This window comes from Myodes glareolus, chromosome 20 (assembly GCF_982192425.1).
Source record: "Myodes glareolus chromosome 20, mMyoGla1.1, whole genome shotgun sequence".
In the NCBI taxonomy this organism is placed as follows: domain Eukaryota; kingdom Metazoa; phylum Chordata; class Mammalia; order Rodentia; family Cricetidae; genus Myodes; species Myodes glareolus.
The window spans coordinates 7,508,696-7,531,269 of NC_142045.1; the positions used below are offsets into that span (position 1 = coordinate 7,508,696).

Genomic DNA, 22,574 nt, shown 5'->3' on the forward strand with positions numbered 1-22,574 from the left:
ACATTCTTTATACTCTGATGCCCTCTTGATGCTTAGATCTCCAGTAAAGTCCCGTGATTCTCACGAGATCTAAAAGTTCTTCATTTACCACAGCACAGTGCACATTTTTCTGCCGTTTAAGAGTTATCTTTCTGAGGGTTGACCTGTCTGTCTCTTCTGTGAGTTCGTATAAAACAGGTGGATGTCTTACTTCAATACTTTCTTTAATGAAGGTTGTTGAAAGTTATTGAAGTTTTTTCCATGGTTAGAGGTTTATTAAATGGTAAAGTCAGAATTCAATCTCAGGTCTTGCTGAACTCAGAATCTGTGCTCCTCCTAATGGACCCCTTCCTCTGAATGCTGTATATACAGAACACATAATCATAGGGGGTTTTTTTTTCCATTTTTTTCTCTAAGCGTTGGGCGTCCTATGACCAGAACGTCTTTTCCTGTTCTCCCAGCGTGGGAAGCTTCTCTCACCATAGTCCACTTCAAACGCGGCATTTGACCAGATTAGATCTCGCTTCCTTTCCTTAAAATACTGACATTCTTGGCAGAAGATATCGAAAAAGTTCTCTTTCCACTTTATCTCATATGTCTACTGAAAATTTTCTGTTCCTTCTGAATTTTTTTGAAAAATAAAAGTATCAGCTAATACCAGAAATGGATATAAAAAAGTGTTAGGATTTCTGGTGAGAGATGGTTAAATGGCCTCTCAAGTCTGTCTCCTCTTCCCTGACTTCTACTGAGGGGACAGCTAGGACTTTTAGAAATACGCAAGTCCCCAAGGCTAACCCAGGAAATGGGGAACACGTTGGAAGCAGAAGAGATGAGAAGATACAAGATGCCATGGTGGATATGGGGAAGCGTGTGGGAGGAGGCCAGAGATGAGAAGATAGTCAAAGATATAATACTAAAAATTACCTTCCACCCCAATTATTAAACATGTTTGGTTTATTACTTGATTTGCATTATAAATATGTATTAAATAGATCCATGTGTATGTGTGCAATCATATGTTCCTATCTTACACAAAGTCTTTCTTCCATGATCATTAATTCTTTTCAGTCTCTTGTTTGATGCGTAGGAAGCATCCCAGAGAAGTAAACTAAAAGATAACTAACAAACAAGAAGTCTAAGACCTCAAAGGGGCCAGTGTCTACTGAGCACTCATCCAATAGGATCCATAGCAACCACTCAAAGTGGCAAACACCAAAACTAAAACAATAATTGAGATAAACAAGGAAAGAAACGGGCAAAGGGAAGAAACACACAATGAGATCATGTCTGAGGATAGAAAGAAAGGGTCCCTCATTCAGAAAGAATTTATTCAGTTCAAAAAGAGACCCACATTAGAGACTGTGAGGAGGGTGAGTGAAGTGGCTCGGCGAGGAGAGAAAACTCCTTTCCCAGCAACCCCAGCGAGTTGAATTCAGTCCCTCTGACCCATAAAGAAGAGAGGGAAAATCCGCTACACGGGTGGTCCTCTCAGTTCCACTCTCATGCTATGGCACGTGTACACACAGCAAACACACACACACACACACACACACACACACACACACGTAAAAATTAATGTCCAAAATTAAAAACAATGTAATGATAAGCAAAGAGGAAATCCCAAACTGTTCTACAGAGAAAGGGGAAAATAGCCTACAATAAAGGTCGCACAAGGTTTCAGAATCAAACAGATTTCAGAACATAAAACAACAATGCCTTTCAAAGTCAGAAAGATATTTTTTAACCTCTATACCATCACACACAAACACACGTGCGCACACACGCACACACGCATGCATAAGCACACACAGGTGTATATATGGCTGTCAGCCTCTGCAGATATACAAGGGCCCAGGGAATTTACTTCTATGGCAGAGGAGGGGCAGTCAACTCTAGGCTTTTGCTTCTCACAGTTTGGAGTTAATATATTCATGGGGAGTTGGAGAAAGGCCCTTTTGAGTATTAGGACTAATTTAAATGTTGGGAACATGACGCAAATAGGAAAAAGTTAAAAAACGTTTGATTTAATTGCTAACTAAACTCCATTGAGTAAGAATTCTGTAACAGAAAACCTTCACAATTGGAAAGTTCTTAGTTCCTGGGACCTCCAGATTATCCACATCTCTGAAATCTCTGGGATCAGTGAAAGAGAAATCAAGCTGACATTTACCAACAGCCACCTGTGGAGGGGAAGTGATCCGTGCTTTAAATTACTGTGGCAACAATGAGGCAAGAGAAGAATATTTATACATTAAGCATAATAATTTTAGCAATTACATTAAAATATTACAAAACAATTTCCTAACTGCTAAGTTAGGATAAGATTTAAAATTTTTAAAAATACTGCTGAAGCAATATTTTGAAATATAGTAAATTAAAAAAGCAACAAGACATTTAATCAACCTTTCAGAAATGGAAGGGTTTTGGGATGGTTAATTAGTCCAGTTCTCCCAGTAAAATATTTCACTCAATCCAGCTTTCAGGGTTTGACACAAATATATTGTATTTTCTTCATGAAAATGAAAGCCATCTTGAATATTGACACAGTGTTTTGTACTCATTTTTTGCCTTAATTCTGTAGCTCGTATGGCAGAAACTGTGTGCCTGAGGTTCAGAAGCACTAAATTTGATCCTCAAATAGTATTGCAACCCAGAATAAGCCACCCGTTGTAACTTGCACTGTTAATCCATAAAATACCTGCCTTAACTTCCTTATGAGAGGGTTACAAGAATTAAATGAAACATGGAGGCCACACCCTGCATCCATGTTTTGTTTTGTTTTTTTCCAATGTTTTAATTATTCATGGCCAACCACCATCCAAAAGTATTAATGGAAAATTCTAGAAATAAACAAGCCATAAGCTTTAAATAGCTACAATTTTTACTGTGTTGGTGACACTTCCCACCACTGTACTTTTTCCTCCCCAGAATGTCAATTGCTTTTCTGTCCAGTGTATCCACGCTATACGTATCACCCAACCATTATTAACTTACTAGCCATCTAAATCACCTGCTATAGAGCGGTGTTCTATTCAGGTAATTCTTGAGTTAATTATTAGCTCCTTCAGATCACAGGGTTAGTGATACAAAGGAGCCCCCAGGGCACAAAACTAGGAAACAGAGATTAACTCTGGTACTGTAGGGCAACACTGCATGACATTTAGAAACAAAGTGATACATATATATATAGGGTTCAATAGTAAGTTACAGGTCTTGAGTGAGAATCTCAGAACACATCCATCATGGATAAGGAGCAACTATTATAACACACGTTTAGGCTTTTGGAGGGAAAACCACAAAAATACTATTACAACGTAAACCAAACATAAACAAGAAAGACAGACTTTGTTCTACCGCACACTGATATGGTCTCTCTGAAGACAAGCAAGACTAAGAGCTTCTCTGAGAAGTGTTTTAAATAAAAGAATGTTCCCTTTCTCAGATGGTTATGCTGCATAAACACTAGGGTGTTCCTTGTCATTTCCTACACATGCTCGAGGTAGGAAGCACGGGGAATATTCAGTAATCTGTCCTGTTCTTGGTGTGCTGTCTGTGTGCATGCCTCTGTTTCGATCATGCACTTGGCAGCCTAGCTCCTTTACACACACACACACACACACACCCCTCTCCAAACACACATGTCCAGAAACCTTGCTTCCCCCCCATGCACACACCTGCTACACATACGTCCATCTCTAGACTGTCTTTGTCTGCCCCCACAACAGACGAGCTCGCCCAGTATCTATACAAATATATTCACAGTGTATGATTTGAAGGGCTGATCCAGCCTGAACTGGTTTGGGGAGCTTGTTCCATAAGGCACAGTTGTGTCTCCTGTACACTTTAAGGGAGAATCGGCTACTGACCACCTAATGCCTATGCATGTTTGGGCGGGCACAGGAGTCAAATCAGATGTGCCATGGAAATGGGTATGTACAGACCATAAATGTTATAGGATCTAATTTATCAATCAAAGCTGAGATCCACCCTCACTGTGCCCCTTTAGAAATCAAGCCCTTCTTTCTCTTAAACCCCATAAGAAGCTCTCAACAACAGTCACGACCCTTGGGACCTCCTTTCACCCGGGTGGGGGAGGGGGGCTTCTCCTGTGCAATGCATTCTGCCCTTTTCCTCTTTTAATAAATTAATTATTTTTATGTGCATTGGTGTTCTGCCAGTATGTATGTCTGTTTTCCTTGGTTCCTGGAGTTACAGATGGTTGTGAGGTACCATGTGGATGCTGGGAATTGAACCCATTCAATTCAAGAGTGCTAATGGCTCTTCCAGAGGATTTGGGTTCAATTCCCAAGGGCCATTAGTACTCCTAACTGCTGAGCCATCTCTCTAGCCCCTATTATTTTTTTTAAATTATTTGTTTTATTTGTGTGGTTATTTTTCCTGCATGTGTGTGCACCATTTGCATGCCCACGCTCCCTCAGGGGCTGTAAGAGGATCTGGACCACTACCCAGCCCTAGTTCTGAACCAGAATTACAGATGCTTGTGAGCTTCTATCGGAGGGCTGGGAATGGAACCCGGGTTCTCTGCAAGAACAGCCTGTTCTCTTAACCACTGAGCCACCCCCTCAGCCGTATTCTGACATTTTCTATGATTTGCTTTAAATAAGCTTGCTGGGTACTTTCGCAACTGTGTCGACTTTCATTTCGATTCTTTGAATAAGAGGCCCTAGATCCCTGCCCTGTCGCTGACCTGGTTTTAGAAATCGGTTTCCGGGTGTTCTTTTCAATGGCTGTGCCACCATTCTTTGAGGAATACCCATTTGTGGCCATTTGGGGTTTTTCAGAGTCCTTCGCTTTATTGAGTTACATGCTGTAAGAATCTGTATGGAGTCTGGACTTTACCAACCCTGACTCCTACAGTCACTGAGCAGGCCCTCAGCAGAGATGCTTGTTGTGAAGGCTGGCACCCCTCAGACTTGAGAGCACAATCTTTAATGGCAATGTCAGCTTTCAATAAGGTCCATCTGCTAGACCAAGCCACAACAAGGGCCCTGGTGACAAGGCTGTGCTCTTCACACACAAAAAGAATGAAGAATTACAAAAAGGCATGCAATTCTTTTCTTCTCTGTGGAACAGTGGCACAGACTTTGCAGAGGGCATTTCCACTCCCACGGCACCAGTGCTGTCTTTTGAAACTCGCTCCCTCGGTTCTTACAAGGATACATCCAGTTTGCGACCTAGTCCAGTCACATTTTCAAAACAGGAAATAATTTCTAAGACTGCTGGAATGGGCCTGGAGGTCGACTGTAGGGTATCAAAGGATTCGTCGAGACAAAGTAAAGGATGAACTCTCCAATGAGAGAGAACCTTGAACGCACCTGTATGAGTGGATGGACTCGTAATCCAGGACAGAACCTGTTGTTATCACCCCGCTCAGCGCATCCATCTGGAAGGCTTCTGCTTGGTTGCCAGAGACGATGGAATACTCGATCAAGCTGTTCAATCCACCATCCGAGTCAGTAGCAAACACCTGTGAGAAATCAATTTTTCCATTAGAAAAGATTCAACCTGTAATGTGATCCAAGCCTGCTTCTCAGAGAAATGCATTAGGAAAGAATACAGATTATCAAATGCATTGAAAAAAAAAAACACACAGCGGTTCTCAACCTTCCTAACGGCGCTGCAACCCTTTAATTCAGTCTCCCATGGGGTGGTGATCCCCAACCACAAAATTATTTTGTTAATATAAACTTTATAACTTCACTTTGGTACCTGTTATAAACTATAATGCAAATTTCTGTGTTCCCTGGTGGTCTTAGGCAACCCCTGTGAAAGGGTCATTCAACCCCCAAAGGGGTCGGGACCGACAGGTTGAGAAGCACTGGCTTTGAGTCCCGCCAACAGACAGCTGACACTTGCATTTGACTTTAACGGTCTGGATAATGGGACAGAAAATGTTCTCACGTTCATCTAAAAGATTTCCAGTTGTCATTCACACATCTCAAGCTATAACTATGTGCAACTGGCGCGCTTTCTGGAGACCCCTAATAGGCTTGACTGGAAGCTTTCTAGTTCTGCCATGAGTTTTCGCTGGCTTGAGAAAGAGGGCATGAATTACAGGAAACTCCATACATTGAATGGCGATTCTTCCCTTGATCTCTCTTCTTCACTTTTGATTTTTGCGTGTGTATGTGTGTGGAGACCAGAAGTTGACATTCGATGTCTTCATTTACTTCTTTGGGCAGAATCTCTCCTTAGCCTGGAGTTCACCGAGTCCGCTAGCCTGGTTGCCTCATGAATGCCCTGCCTTCCCCCTTCTGAGGATGGGGCAGCTCCACACCTGTCTGCTTTGACATGCCGCCTGGGGATTTGAGCTCCAACTTTCACACTTACACAGCAGGTGCTCTCTCTAATGAGCCACTCCCGAGTCCATATTGCCCTCTTATTGATTGAAGCATTGTCTATAAAATAGGTCAACAAGAAACTTTTTTATATTATAATGAAGTTTTAACTCAAGGGACTTTTGAAAAGTGAATCAAATCCTAGATTACTCCCAATAAATTATCCCAATGGTTTATTTGATGAGTTTTCAAAGTAGCGCTAAGAATAGAATAAAGGTCTGTATCACTCCCCATAGAGATATATCACAGGGTCTTCTGGGCTGACTTTCAAACACTAAACCAGTTGTGTCACTGGAGTCAAGGTTTTAACAAGATGTTGAATTAGTAAATTGTCCTAACTTTTGCTTTCTGTATCTACTGTGACTCTGCCCCAGCTTGCATCCCTTGTCATCTCTTGGTCTCCTATATTGATTCCCTAGTTTTATTCCTAATTACTTCTCAGCTCAGTCTTCAAACTTCTGCCCAAGTTCTCAGAGGATGCTGAGGACCGTGAGGAATACTCTGGACCTTATCAGGAGGTAATTCCAACTAGCACGGTGGAACAGAAGGGCCACAGCAGTCTTTGAGAACTCCAGGAAAAGGAACTAGTTTCCAAGCAAGAACAAAGACCATTGTGTCCCCTGGAGTTGTGTATTTAAACATCTTACAGAGAGCAGACTTCTCCAGGTGGGTCTCAGTTCATTAGCGTGATAGCAACACAGCTTCACTGGGTTAACATCACCAGAGTAGCTGTCAGAGCAACAGCACCCTAGCCAACACAGGAACAGAAGTGACTCTGGGAGCCTCAGCCTGAGCTGTTACCATCGAGGGAATGAGCTCCACTGAGTCTGTCTTCACCTGGGATTTAAGACAGTTTTGTGACCTACAGAGTCTTTACTAGCGTTCGGGGAGTCCCTGGAGAAGCCGGTGGCTGAGAACTGAGCACAGGATCAATGAAGAAGAGTTTCTGCAGTCTAAGGATTCATCAGCCCATAAAACATTGAACATATCCTGGAGATTGAGAAAACTGGATTGCTTCTTGGTAATAGGTCATAGGTACTCTGACATACATTGATTGATATCACACACACACACACACACACATGCACACGCATGCACACACATGCACACGCGTGCATACACTTTCTGTTACCTGTATGACAAGAGCATTGTAGAGCTGGCCTTCGGAGACGGATGCTCTGTACACACTTTGTGTGAAGCGTGGGGCATTATCATTCATATCCTGGATGGAAACTGCTACTTTGGTGAAGGCTCTGTGCCCATTGCTCTCAGCCAGAATGATGAGCTGTGCTTCGCTCCTGACTTCAAAATCAAGGAACTGCGGCTCTTCTACAGTGAGTTCTCCTGGTTTTATTCCGAAGGAGGAAATATTAAAGAGAAATGATGATGTTATTTTAAAATATCTCAAAGCATTATTAACTCATGTGTTCTGACCAGGGACATTATGGAAAAAGTTGGGATCTGTGGATATTTTCAGATTTCCAACACTGATAGGCAACTATCTAAAACCTTGGAGTTTTCTCTTAAACCACCCTTTGCTCTTCATATTTACATTTATTTACACCTTGAACATTTCTTTTTTTAAAAATCCATCTGTTCATTCACTCACTGGGGGAAGGCATTGCCGTGCTGTGCATGTGTGCATGCGAAGACCAGAGAACAAGGTTTGCAAGTTGGTTCTTGCCCTCAGCTCAGCTAAGGCATGCGTGCCCCCCCCCATATTCCTACTGTTTTCCCATGCACTCTAGCAACATTTCGGTCTCCACCTCCCTTCCCACAGTAGGGGTGTTAAGATTGCAGATGTGTGATACACTGCATTGATCTTTTAGGACGGTTTTGTGAACTGAGCTGGGGGCTATGTAGACTTGCATGACTCATGCTTTTACTCCCTGAGCTGTCTTCTTGGCCCTCAAACATGTCTGAAATTTACTTCCATCTCCCTTGCTGCTCTTTTCCTGGAAACTGTTAGTGTTTCCCTCCTCAGTCCTTGCATTAGCCACTTGACTGATCTCCCAAGGATCTGAATCCACTCTGAACTAGTAAGGAAGCTGCCATTCCTCCACATAGAACTTGTCAGTGGATTTCCCCAGTGTGAGAAAGGCAAGTGGCTTTAACTGACAGGGATACGCTGGTTCAGGCCTGTCCCTTCCTCAGTCTTGTTTATCTTTTTCCACTTCCCTCTCTCAGGTGAGGATGCATCCACCTTAAGCCTTCTGTGTTTGAACAACTGCACCTTCCCTGCTTATCCTTTCTACTCTAACTCCTTTTCCTTGGTTGTGGACTATGCTAGTAAGCACTGCTCCCTGACCCTGGAACACCATATTCCCAGTACCTAGCTCATGGTATTCAGTACTCAGTACTTCTATACCCTCATAGAAAATACAGAACCAGGTTACAGAAACCGACCTTGGGGGACGATGTCACAGCTCAAGTTCTTGCCCCAAATAAGAAATTCCTCTGTGTGATTTCTACTGTGTCTATCTGTTGTAGGACGGCGTGATAATAGTACAGGTCATAAAAGAGCCACGAAGAAGGCTAGAAACGGGGATTTCCAGGTACATGAAGGCACATGCATTGCGATTCTGAAGAACTCTAGATTCTGTATAAAAACTTTACTACCACATTTAACAATTCTTTTTTTTTAAAAAAATTACTGTGCATATATGTGTCTGTGTATGCGCACATGAATGCAGCATCCATAGAGGACAGACTGAGATTGTTGTATTTCCTGGAGATGGAGGTGCGGGAAGTTAGGAGATGCCCAGAATGGGTATTGAGACCCTAACTCCAAGGCCTCTGGAAGAGCATCTCATGTTCTCAATTTCTGTGCCCCTTCTGTACCTCCACCCCTTCTATTACCTAATTTAAAACGACAGAAATGCATTTGATTTATTACTTTCACAACCCACACTGCTTGACAATATACAGTGTGACTAGTCCCTCTGGACAGTATGTAGTATCCAGTGTGACTCTTACTTGGGGCATTTTGTGATGGGCAGTAAGAGTGACTGTTATGAGTGCTTTTAATCCAAAGTGACTTGTAATTTATGCACAAAAGTAAACCCTTCGTTTGGAACTATGGCTCAGAAGTTCATCTCATTTTTATCCTTAAGGAAAGTGACTGTATCTGTTGAGTGATCAATTTTATTGATTAATCATTCATACTAGGGAATGACTCGCCCTCCCACAGCCTCCAGCTCCCTGTGCAGGGCTAAGGCATGGTGCATGAACCCCTCATCTGTCCATGGTGGGTAACTACCAGGCCCAATCGTGTGCAGGTCTTGTGGAGATGCTCATAAGCACAACAACCACACCATGTCTAGGAAGCGGCAGCGTTTCACCACCCTCCGTCCCATTCTTTGGCTCCTGTGTTTTTTCTGTGCCATCTTTTGCCTTGAATCTTTCACACTTTTCCAAAGAACGTATCAGTAGAGCCAGTAGTAGGTTAAACAGAAACTAGAGGCATCGTACAGTAGAGAGGGATTACCTGAGGCGGAGCCCAGGGAAAACACTCCATCTTCATTCCCACTAAAAATTGAATATTTGATGGGGTCTGGGATTGATGCAGAAGCCTTTACAGTCACGACAGAAGTACCTGTAAAGTTAGGGTTTAAAGAAAGACCATTAGAAAACTTCACTGAAGTGTGAGAGCAAGCCGTGGGTATCATCTGCCTACTCTTGTTTCTCTAGCCGATTCCTGCGACAGCTGCTGTCTTCACAAGCCTTGTCCTGTGTGGAATACTAGAATGCAGAGGCAAGAGAGAGGAAAGCTCTATTGTTGCAGGAGTTATGAACTGGTAGAAGACATACAGTGACCATCCCATGATGAATTCTGGATGCAGGGACAAGGTAGAGAGGAGACCTCCATCCATATAGTAGCTATGAATTGGTAGAAGACAATGATCCATGAGACAATGCATGATCAAAGCGGACTGGCCTGGTCACTGATATGAAGCAGGCATTATTTTTTGTGGGGAAACAGAACTCCCTTCTGAAAGTGTGCTGTGTGCAGGATAAGCAGCCACATAAGGAACTGGCAGGAAGGATTCTGGGAGGACAGCGGTGAGGCTGGGAAAGGGCTTGGTTTGCTGAATCAGTCTGTTGAAGAAGAGATATCAAAAGAAAGCATTAGGACACAGGAGGAAAGGATTTGATTGCATTTATGTGGGGTTCTGGGTGCTAAGAAATAAAGCAAAGGATTATGACATGCTTTTGCAAAGACAGCCGGCTGCTGTGTGGAGAACAGAACAAAAACTGAGCGGAGACCAATGCAGATAAGACTGCGAGTAAACATCTACAAGTGAAGATGTACGAGCTAAAGATATTTATGTGTGTGTGTGTGTACTCACGTGCATGCGTATGTATATATATATATATATAATATATATATACACAATCTTGTGTGACTCGCTGGCTCATGCTACAGCTGGCACTGGGTCGCACTACAGCTTCCACAGAGAGAGTTTGGTTTTGTTTTGGGGATTTTTTTTGTCTCCTTGTGTTTTCCTTTTAAATTTTGTTTTTGGGGGGAGGTTGGCAGGGCAGATGGGAGCGAGAGGACGGGGAGATGAGCGAGATTGGGATGCATGATGTGAAATCCATAAAGAATCCACAAAAGTTAAAAAAATATTTTTAAAAGATGACATTGTGAACATCTAGGCTTGAAGCAATAATCTTGGAAGAGAGATAAATAGCAGACAAATTAAAGATGTCTTCTGATAGTCCTCCTTGAATACTGGGAATGATCCTTTAGCCAGGTTCTCAACTAGTCACAGGTATAACAACCTGGCTCGAGAGAAACCTAGGAGTTCACTGTATGACACACATGTTGCCATCGGCTGTCAAAACAGGGCAGGGACAACCTAGAATCATCTTTAAGAAAGAATCAGAATTTGAACAGGGTAGAGGAAGGAACAAAATCAAATATGATTATGAGCAAGAAGAATTTGAAAGCACTGATTGTAACTGTAAGGTAGCTGGCATGATTTGAACTGGGAGCCTGCCAGGGTGGCGGCGTGATTTGAACTGGGAGCCTGCCAGGGTGGCGTGATTTGAACTGGGAGCCTGCCAGGGTGGCGTGATTTGAACTGGGAGCCTGCCAGGGTGGCATGATTTGAACTGGGAGCCTGCCAGGGTGGCGTGATTTGAACTGGGAGCCTGCCAGGGTGGTGTTATTTAAAATGGGAGCTGGCCAGGTTGGTGTGATTTGAACTGGGAGCCTGCCAGGCAGTCGTGGAGACTAAGTTTAGACAGGGAGGAAAAGACAGGTAAGAGGTGGAGACAAGCGGGATTTCTGCAAAACACCAGCAAGCTTTCCTGTGAAAGGTAAGTGCTGCGAATGTTCAAGCCTGTTCAATTTGGCATAGCCATGGGCAGTGGACACACAAGTGAATGTGGCTGTGTTTCAATAAAACTTTAAGAAAAAGTGAATGACCTATACATGACAGGAAGGGTTGAAGAGAACAGGAGAGCTCTTGAGTCAGAGATGATGTAGGGAGGGAAGATGCTTGGTGGCTTTGGTGTCCTCTGGGCCCAGTAGCAACTATACCCAGGGACAAGTATTACAGCAGGGCCCTGTGTATCACGTGGATACCATTCACAAGCTGGGATGTCATCACTTCCAGCAACCTGCACTTCATGGCTCTATTCTGTTCTGCTTCCTAGACTGCTGGTCCACTCATCTCCTGGGACTGTCCAGCTTTATGAAACTTATTTTCTGTTCAATCAAGTTCAGACCATGAACCTGACAACACGTCCTTTAGCCACATCAGGCTTTGCACTGAGCGAGCACACATCTGTGCAAACAGGGTCACACTCAGTGCCCACTCTATTTCCAGCACCTCAAATATTGCCCATGTGTTTCTATGACTTTGCCCTCAATCGCCTTTGCAGGATGCTTTCAGCAGGGAATGATGGGCCTGCGTCTTTATAACCTAGATGATTTTTGTCTCTCAAGTTTCATATACTTGCCAATCGTATAACACCTGGCTTCTTTTCCTCAGCATCATTTTTTTTATTGTTTTATTAAAAATTTCCACCTCCTCTCCTCCTCCCACCTCCCTCTCCTCCCCTCCCCCCACTTCCCCTCCTTCTCCAGGCCAAAGAGCAGTCAGGGTTCCCTACCCTATGGAAAGTTCAAGGTCCTCCCCGCTCCCCCCAGGTCCAGGAAGGTGAGCATCCAAACAGACAGGCTCCCACAAAGCCCGTCCATGCAGTAGAATCAAAGCCCAGAGCCATTGTCCTTGGCTTCTCAGTCAGTCTCAGCATCATTTTGAGAGTTGTTTAAGTATATTGTTTTGCTATTACATATTCATTGCATTTTCATAGTGACATAATTTCTGTCAAATATATATGCTACAATTTGCTTTTCATTCATCTACTAACGGATTGTGTGCGGATTGTTTCCAGTTTGGGATGACTGTGAATAAATCTCATACAATGGTTTTCATCTTCATAAGAAGCTTCCAACTATTTTCCAAAGTGGTTGTTCCATTTTTCCATTGCTGCTGGGAATAGTTGAGAGTCCCAGTTGCTCTTCAGTGAGTGGTTTATCAATCTATTCCATTTTACTCACTAGGGATTGAACAGAGTTCCATGGCAAGAGAGGATTTTTTCTATATATTATTTGTATTGTATTTGTATTAATATCATTTCTAGAACTCTATATCAGTTTTTTCTTTAAAGATTTTATACATTAAATAATAACAATATGACACGAATGTTAATTGCCCTGATTTGACCTGTATATATTGTATGCATGTATTGTCTTTCACACTGCATCTCTGAGTCTCAGAAATAGGTATAATCAATATGTGTTAATCAAACATTTTTTGAAGTTTAGGGAGATGGGAATGTTAAGTATCCTGATTGTCACATACCATGTGCATGTTGAAAATCGTTATCCTGTGCCTTATATGTATACACACACATATTAAATAAATTATTTATTTAATAAATAAATTAAAAATAATATATTTGTGGGGAGAAGTGTGTGCCAGAGGGGGGCCAGTGATCAGCATTGTGTGTCCTAGTCAGTGAGCCCCTGAGATTCCCCCATCAGTTCCCCAGTACTGATTACAGGGTGTCACACTGGTGTTCAGCATTCCACCTGGGTGTTCGACCCTCATGCTGGCCCAGTAAGCACTTCACCCACCAAGAAACATGTCTCTAGCTCCTAAATATATTTTAAACTTCTTATATTTATAAATTAACAGTATTAAATATCTTTAGTCAGGTATAATTTTTAAAAACAAAGCATGTTGTTCTATTATCAACACTTGATCTTTCTTTATAAAGTGTATGGGAAGAGGAAGGACAGAGGTGACAGCAAGAGAAGAGGGACCACGGCTTCCTAACTGGGACAAATGTTAGTCCCTACCTCAGGGGCACGGGATTCCAGAGGCACAGACATGAGAGACACAGCTTGAAACCCACCTTGGTGGCAGTAACAGTGAAAAAGATAAATAAATTAGGGTAAATTGATTTCCCCCTAGATTCTTTAAAAAAAAATTCATGAGGTCTGGAGAGATGGCTCTGCAGAAGACTGAACTGATCCCCATAATGCACACTTGGAAGGAAAGAACTGACCCCGGAGTTGTCCTCTGACCTCCTCGCGTGCTGGGACATTTGTGCCCCCTCTCCACACACATCCCTTATATGTATGTTCCTCCTCCCAGTTCTTAAAATAAAACAAATAAATGTAACCTTTCTGAAAAGAATAGAGAATACAAAAGGTCTGGGAATTGAAAGGATTTCCACCTAGAACCCCCTTAATACTCAACAGTCAAGTTGTGTCTATTTCTATAAATACCAAAGACCATGAGATGATTTGTAAGATCAAAACTTCAGTAAGAACTCACTTTGATAAGAGGCAGAGATCCACAAAGCCAGGAAAATCCAGATAGAATATACAGCTCTCCTTTTGTGTATATGCTATGGGGAAGGATAGTTTGGGAAACCAAACAGGGTTTCATACAAACAAAGCCAAGCATTCTGGGAATGCTGAAACAAGGCAAAGCATTCTGGGAACACTGAACTACATCCCCAGCTCCTTGACCTTGGTGATTATGAGACAGAGCATCACTAAGTTACCCAGGTTGACTCTGAAGTCTGCATCTCTATAGACCTTCTGACCCTTTGGCCTTAGACTCCCTGGTGGCTGGGATTCACAGGCCTCTGCCACCAGGACAGACTGAATCGCTCTTCATTAGAAACATTATACTTAACAGAAACCCTGACAAAGTTTAAAACTCATTCATCTAGATTTCCAAACCACTGTCCTTTCCAAACCACTTGCAACGGTCATCCAGCAACAAAGAAACAAATAGAATAATGGTGGTAACACCAGGTTGCTACAAGTGTTAAGAATGCTCCAATTGCATCATAAACCGGTGCTTATTGTTCTACACGTCAAGAGACACAAGACTCCTGAACAATGCCTACGTTTTCTATAAACTGATGGGCATACACACACACACACACACACACACACACACACACACACACACACACACACACTGCAGCATCCTTCATCACAGTGTCAATCACAGTTCTGTCCTTCCTTACACAACTTATTTTTCAATCGAGGAAATTTTATTGCAACTGTGTTGCCACATGTTCCTGACGCTGTCAGTCAGAGACAAATCACTGTGTAGGAAAGATGTCCAGTCCTTTCTGATGGCCTTTATTTCTCCTTGAGTTAGGATGGGCTTTTTTTTCCATGCCTAGTTATAAAATAAAATGAGGACATTTCTTGTGCGTAAAAGAACAATGTTGAGTACAGAACTGGAAAATATCACTACTGCCCCTCTTATGTAGAAAAAAAATCCCATTTTGTTGTAAATCTAATGTTTATAATGTCAAATTGAATTGAAACCCAGAAACATTTCATTCAACAAGAACTCTTCAATCTAGATGCTAAAGTCAGAAGAGAGCCACAAATGCTTTGCATTTTCTTTCTCTGGCAAAGTTTAAATCTGAAACTTCACTAACAGAGAGGAAATGAGTAAAGGGCCATTCCCAGACCATGCATATGCCCATATTTTTAACGTGCCTTTCTCTCTGGACACACAGGTAAAACTTAAATCACCGTGCATAGCACATCAAGGTAGAAATAGCAAGCTACAAAAATTACCAAAGAACCTTCAGTTCCAATGAGGAAATAAAGAGAATAAAATATATATAATAACCTATCTTTTGCATTTTCAGACCATTTATGAGGGGTAATTAAACAAAAATATTTAATAGTCTTATTTTCCTCTTCTTTACATAACTTACATTAAAAAGCCCAATCCTACCCACAGAACCACGGCAGCTATGAACTTTCAATTTGGAAACACAAATATATAATTCTTTTTTATCGTTGTTTTGTTTTTTTGTTTTTTGAGACAGGATTTCTCTGTAGCTTTGGAGCCTGCCCTGAAACTAGCTCTTGTAGACCAGGCTGGCCTCGAACTCACAGAGATTTGCCTACCTCTGCCTCCCGAGTGCTGGGATTAAAGGCGTGCGCCACCAATGCTGGGCTACAAATAAGCAATTCTCATAATTGCTACTTGAGTGCAAAGATCAATAATTATGACAATAACTAGGCAACTATGAAAAATTACATACAAACCTGTGCATGAACGTTCTTGAGTACCCTTCATTATTCCTAAGCACATACATTATTCTTAAAAACATTATTGATGACTGACTTGAAACTGGCATCCAAATGGTGCTTTTCTAAAGAACAGTTTTGTCAGCGTCAGTATTTTTTATTGGCAATTTCAATTGTTTGCTTTCAACATCTTGAGTGTATTCTTTGGCTCCTTCTGACTTCTGTTGCCTCTGAGGAGAGGCCTCATTGTTCTGAGAGCCCTTTGTGAGGACACATCCCTTGTCTCCTGGGACTCTTTGGAGTTCCTTGTTTTAGTGTTTGATGGTCTGATTTTAATGGCTTTTCCATGAAGCCTTCTGGGTTCAGCCTAGATCTGTTTTGTGAGCTTCTCACATTCATCTTTCCAGTTCCATCATCAGATTTGTAGAGTTCCTGGCCATTGTTTCTTTGAAGGAGTCTCTGCATTTTGTCTTCTTTGTTTCTTCTTGCAAGTATTTAATAAATACATTGTTTCACTTGATGGTAACCCTAAAATTCTTTTGTAATTTTCTAAATCCCTCTATCATTTTGTTCCTACTGACTGCCAAATAGCTCACCTTCAAGTCCACCAAGTTTCAGCTTTATCAAATCGGTTGTTAAATTTCCCTGGTGAATTTTTCAATTCAGTTGTAGTATTCTTAAGCACTAAAGTTTCTGTTTGATTATTTTTATTAATAACTCTTTATAGATAATCTAACTTTCTTTATGCATTGTAGTGGCATTTCAATTGTATTTTACTAAATAAAGACCGCCTGCAGATCTGAGGGTGAAACACTCCCACCGGTCAGCCTGACAGAGCAGGTTAAAGTAAAGCATGCCTTTAGCCATAAACCCAGTAGCCACAATGACATGCGCCTTTAATCCCAGCAGCCACACTTAGATGCCACAGAAACTTGGCAGTGCATACTTTTAATCACAGCAGTGCATGCCTTTAATCCCAGCTCTGGAGAGGATTATAAAATGGGAGGAAATAGCTCTCAATACACAGTGTCTTTCTGAGATTCTGGGAGGTGGGATTGCCACTTCAGACTGAGGTTGAGGTAAGAGCCAGTGGTTGGCTGTTTTGCTTTTTAGATCTTCAAGTTGAACCCTAATTTCTGACCCTGAGTTTTTATTACTTGCGCTTCAGTGCATGCCTTACTGATTTTATTTAGTTGTCTCTCTAGGTTTTCTTGGGATGCATTGATTTCTTTAGAATAATTACATAAATTCTTTATTTTACTCTTTCGTGTGTGCCATATTTTTTGTATGCCTTATGTTGTGTATGTGTGTAAGATGTGTGTATGTGAAAAGCAGCCAGAGCTTCTAGTCTTCACTAACTGGTTTCGTACAGGAGGTGAGCATGGCCAATCCACACGGCTGAAGATTCTGGGAACTTCACGAACCTTTTCTGATGATGTCTTCTTTAGGTTTGTGCTTATAATTCCCCAATTAGAAAAGTCTGGAAGTTTGTTTGTCTTTTTTTCCAGGAGCTTGTAATCTTGATTTTTCTATCTGGATGTTTGCTGTCATGCATGCTGAGCTATGATCAATTGGGGGAAGGGCTTATCTGTGGTGAAATAAAATATTTTGTATTATTTCAATATGACTGTTCTTGCTTGGAGCTACAGTTGGAAGCATCTCCCGGCTAGTTCTTGCTATGCTTTCACGTCATGTCTTACTCTTAAAACTAATGGTAATAAAGATACTTTGGACATTTCAAAATACACCAAACTGACTTCTAAAAGAACAGAGGAAGTAGATATTCAAGCATCTTCAGGAAATTGAGTATGGGGTACTCAGAACAGAGAGTATGATGCAGACGGTGACAGAACAGTGATGGGCGTGGCCAACAGCAGGACGGGGGTCCCGCAGTGGGTCAGCGTGTATGGAGCAGAGTGACAATCCCATCCTTCAACAGCAGCACAGCTGTGCAGTTGTTCACTACACAATGGCAGTTTACTTCGTAGTGACTGATCCAGTATTTCTCATGGGCACCACTGCTGTTAAAGACTGGATTTGAAGTGTCCAAGCCCCCTCATGTTGTTAAGAGGTCAGTCTCCGATGCAGCAGGTTTGGGGGATGAAGAGTTTGGAAGGATTAGACCATGAGTTAGTTGTGACTATTGCTTGGGGTGGAGTGAGGTTGCAGTTAGTGGAAACTGTAGGAGGTGGGCCCTTATTGGATGAAATAGATCATTGTTCTTTGGACAGCTACATTATGTCTGTGGCCTCTCCTCTTTCCTGCCCTTCCTTGTTCCTTCTGCTCCTCCAGATCCTCCTCCTTCTCCCTCCTCTCTCTCTCCTCATTCCTTCTTAGTCACCATGAATGATCAACTTTGCTCTACCACACAGTCCCAACCATGATATTCTGCCTCACCATGGGTTCAAAGTAATGGAGCAAATGACCATGGTCTGAAACCTCTATAATCATGAACCCAAACTAAACTCCTCCATTTTCAAGTAGGTTTTGACATTGTTGTCCATTTCACGTACTTTGACTTGAGATTAACCCTCTTCGTTGCCTATTTTATCATTGCCCTTTGGCCTGGTTTTGCAAAGGTCCCACTGAACCAGGCAGTGACTCCCCCAGAGTTCCAAAGTGACCTGTGCCTGTAGTTTTTCCTTTAAAAGGTTGATCCTCCTGGATTCTAGCCTCAAGTAGAGTGGCAACCCCAGCACAAGGTTTCTGAGGTGGCCTCTCTGCCACTCCTTCGTGGTCCAGAACCAGGAGGATGTTTCCCTTTTTTCCACACAGCAGACTTCCTTATGGACCCTTTACTTATCATTGGGACCACTTACTTTATCTGTAAAAGACAGAACATGATTTCTTTGTGTTTCTGCCGTATCAACCCTGATGCTTTCCACAAATGTGGATTCTGCTTGTAGGAAAGGCAGAGACAACATCCACAAAAGAAAACTATTGTGAGGACGTATTAATATTGTTCAACTATAGCCCTGTTTCTTATCTTTTTTAAAAGTGTGATGCTTCAGAACAGAGTTAGACAAGACCAGCTTTTAAGAATCAACAACAACAGCATCCTCCTGGCTCCAGGGCGGAAACTCTGGGAGGTCAAGGAGCAAGGGGAGGAGCTTTTAAACCCAAAGGAAGGGAAACTGGTACACAGTGGAGGCACAGGAATCAACGCAGCCTCAGTAAATGCAGCTTGGCAGAGCTAGGAAGGGCAGATGGCACTCGGCACTCATCTGACACCCTGGTCTTAATTGGTGAGGACTGACAAATAACTCCTTGGTTACAATGTGGCTGCCTGTGTCTTTATTTGTAGAAGGAAAGTGGTGGGCTTTGGTCCCGCCCAGATCCTGGCTAGCTTACCCCTGAAATAATTACACAGAAACTGTATTCATTTAAACACTGCCTGGCCCATTATCTGTAGCATCTTATTGGCTAACTCTCTCATATTGATTCAACCCATTTTTAATAATCTGTATCTCACCACGAGGGTGTGGCTTACCAGGAAATATTCAGCATGTCTGACCTTCATGGCGGGCGTCTCTCTGTCTCTGCTTCTTTCTCCCAGCATTTAGTTCTGTCTTCCCCACCTACCTATGTTCTGACCTATCAGGCCAGGCAGTTTTCTTTATTGATTAACCAATGAAAGCAACAGATAAATAGAAGACTCTCCTACATCATTTATTCCTAGAAAGAAGAAACCTAGTCATGTCAACATGGCTATTGCAATTCTCACAGCAACTATCCTCCGTACATAGAACTCGGCACCATGATGGATGTGGGCATCTCTTTCACATAGGCTGAGAAGTCTCACTCAGTGAGGTTACCTTTGCTTTTTTTGCTTATTTGTTTTTGTTTGGGGTAGGGGTTTTTGTTTGTTTGTTTGGTTTTGGGTTTTTTTTTGTTTTTGTTTTTTGGTTTTTTGGTTTTTTGTTTTTTTTTTTTTTTTTTTTTTTGAGACAGGGTTTCTCTGTGTAACAGTCCTAACTGCTTGGAAACGAACTCTTTTAGACCAGGCTGGCCTTGAACTCACAAAGATCCACCTGGCTCTGCCTCCCAGTTGCAGGTATTAAAAGCACGCACCACCACCACCCAGCTGAGGCTACCTTTGCGTGATCAAGCTAGTTCAAAATCCCACCACAGGGGACTGAGGAGGGTGGCTCTGGGGTTGAGAGCCCTTGCTGTTCATGCAGAAGACCAAGGTTTGATTGCCAACACTTAAGGCTGCTTGTAACCCCAGTTCCAGGGATCTGTCTCCCTTTTCTAGAGTCCATGGAACACCCTGCACATGTGTTGATGTGGGAGAATTGTCTGTATTCTGTCAATCATATTTTAATAAAACGCTGATTGGCCAGGCAGGCAGTATAGGCGGGAAAACCAGACAGGAAGTAGAAGTGATGCAATGAGAACAGGAGAATTCTGGGAAGCAGAGAAGTTCCTCAGCAGCACTCCTGCGCAGACCACTGAAGAGGCAGCATGTAACTTGCCCAGCTGAGAAAGGTACGGAGCCATTATGGCTAACATAGATGAGAATAATGGGTTAATATAAGTTATAAGAGTTAACAAGAAGCCTGACCTAATGGGCCAATCAGTTTATAACCTAATGTAGACTCTGTGTTATTTTCTTTGTTGCTTGCTGGCTGTTGGGGTACTGGGAGGGACAGAAACCCCAACAAGCCAGCCCTCCATCACTACAATGTGTGATGCAATATATACACGCAGGCAAAATATTTATACTCATAAAATAAAAATAAAAAATAATTCCAGCATGGATGAGGGAGGGGCTACTGAGGCCCCACCCTTAACTAAGAAACTACTAGCAGTTAATGGCTGCTGAAGGCAGGGAGTCACTTATCTCTGGAAGGGGTGCCTCAGTGGATAACCTCATATCCATGCATATATGGGCAGTGTTCATTGGACTCTGTGGATTAAAAGTAATAATGATAATAAAAGAAATTAAAATTTAAAAAGAGAACCTGAAGTTGGCAGGGTCCTGGGGGGAATAGACAGAGAAGTCAGGGGTGTGTAAGATCAGGATACACTGTATACATGTAAGGAAATTTTCAAAGAACCAATAAAAATGTCCTTTTAAAATGAATAAAATAACAATAAGTTAAGGTAAGTAAGACCCGGAGCTTCTGTGACTGAGACCCAGATGGGCCTGGGGATGCATGCACAGAGATGGCAACGGTCTTGAGGCATCTGCCTTTTGAGAAAACATAACCTGGCCTAAGACTTTTCTTCTCTCTCCTTCAGAGTTATCTTAAGTCATAGATAAAGTAAAAAAAAATCTATATTGAAAATGACTACCTAGAGTGTCCTCATTCCTATGGAATTCATCTCAAATGCAAGACTGGCCCCAAATAGTGTAATAATAGAATAGATTTGCTTCTTCCCTTCATTGCCACGGGCATTCCAAAGTCCCCAGGGACATGGTGTTACCAACTCTAATGCTAATGGCATAATTTATTTCCTTAGAAAGTACAATTCTTATCTAGTTTGTACAGAAAATGAACCAGACGCCAGGGCTTTCAAAACTGCAAACACTTCACAATGATTATACAACCATTATGTAATAGCTCCTTGGTCTAGTTAGAACTTAAACCCTGCTAGCTTTATAAACTTCATGTCGAGATTAAAGACAGAAGGAAAATAGCCACAGTAACAACTGAAGTGATGACTGGTACCCTCCTACAGCTTAATCTAATCCTTGCAGCATCCTCGTGAGGAAGTCATTACTGCTTCCACTTCATGGAGCGGGAACTCACTCATCGTGAGCGGCGGAGCCGTGACAGGCTCACCCGCCCTGCTTCAATAATGTGTGTCACATTTCCACACTGCCCAGCTGATGGAGAACAGCGGCTCACTGGCTCTCCTGCCAAAGCCCTGGAAGATGGTTTTCTCCTCCAAAATATCAAGATCTAAATAGGTTACTTATTTTACAATATTAAATGTATTTCACTAGTCAGCTTGCCCCCATGTGTCATCATGTTTCAATATTGTTTCAACTTTTCCAAAGTCTGACTACTCATTTAACATTTAGCCAGGGTCTCAAAATAATTCATAATGCCAATTTTCCATCTCAGGGCAATTCGTAGAAATGCATGCAGTTCTGAAAAGCCCACACTGAGGACAACAGTGTTGACTCATCCTCGTCAGGAGAGCCACAGTGTTAGAAGGCAAACAGAAGCACCAAGAAGGCTGCCTTCTGGAAGCCTGTTTCACCATTTAGTGGATTTAACCATTGTGACTAACCAAGTGGTTTATTCCTAACGTTTGAAAAGCCTGGGGCTTCTGGGTGCGACATCACTTTAAGAGTTGCCTCTGTGTCATGCAAAGAGTGGGTATAGGGGGGAAATGCTCTATTCCAAAGAAAGGAAGAGAGGAAGAGCATTGAAATTCATAAACAGAGTGATAGGATAGAAGAGGGGTGTGGAGAAACCGAAGGGTGATCTGGGAAACATAAGAAGCACAAGGCTCTATGTTTAAAAAAACAAAAAAACAAAAAAAAAACAAAAACAAAAACAAAAAAAACAAAAAAAAACCAAAAAAAAAAAAAAAAAAAACAAAAAGACAAAAAACAGCCAGCCTACAAACCACAATCCCAGAGACGGTAGACAACAATGAGGACACTAAGAGAGACTTACATAGAT

The 22,574-nt window shown here is 42.1% G+C and overlaps 1 protein-coding gene across 1 annotated transcript in view; it reads right to left on the minus strand.

The window, feature by feature from the left end:
• Dchs2 (dachsous cadherin-related 2) overlaps nt 1-22,574 on the minus strand; it is a 200,358-nt gene that overhangs the window by 12,003 nt on the left and 165,781 nt on the right. The window contains exons 14-16 of the mRNA XM_048424743.3: nt 9,826-9,933; nt 7,471-7,682; nt 5,316-5,467 (exon numbers count right to left, since the gene is read on the minus strand). Coding sequence (XP_048280700.3) covers nt 5,316-5,467; nt 7,471-7,682; nt 9,826-9,933 — 472 coding nt within the window. The remainder of the gene's footprint in view (nt 1-5,315; nt 5,468-7,470; nt 7,683-9,825; nt 9,934-22,574) is intronic.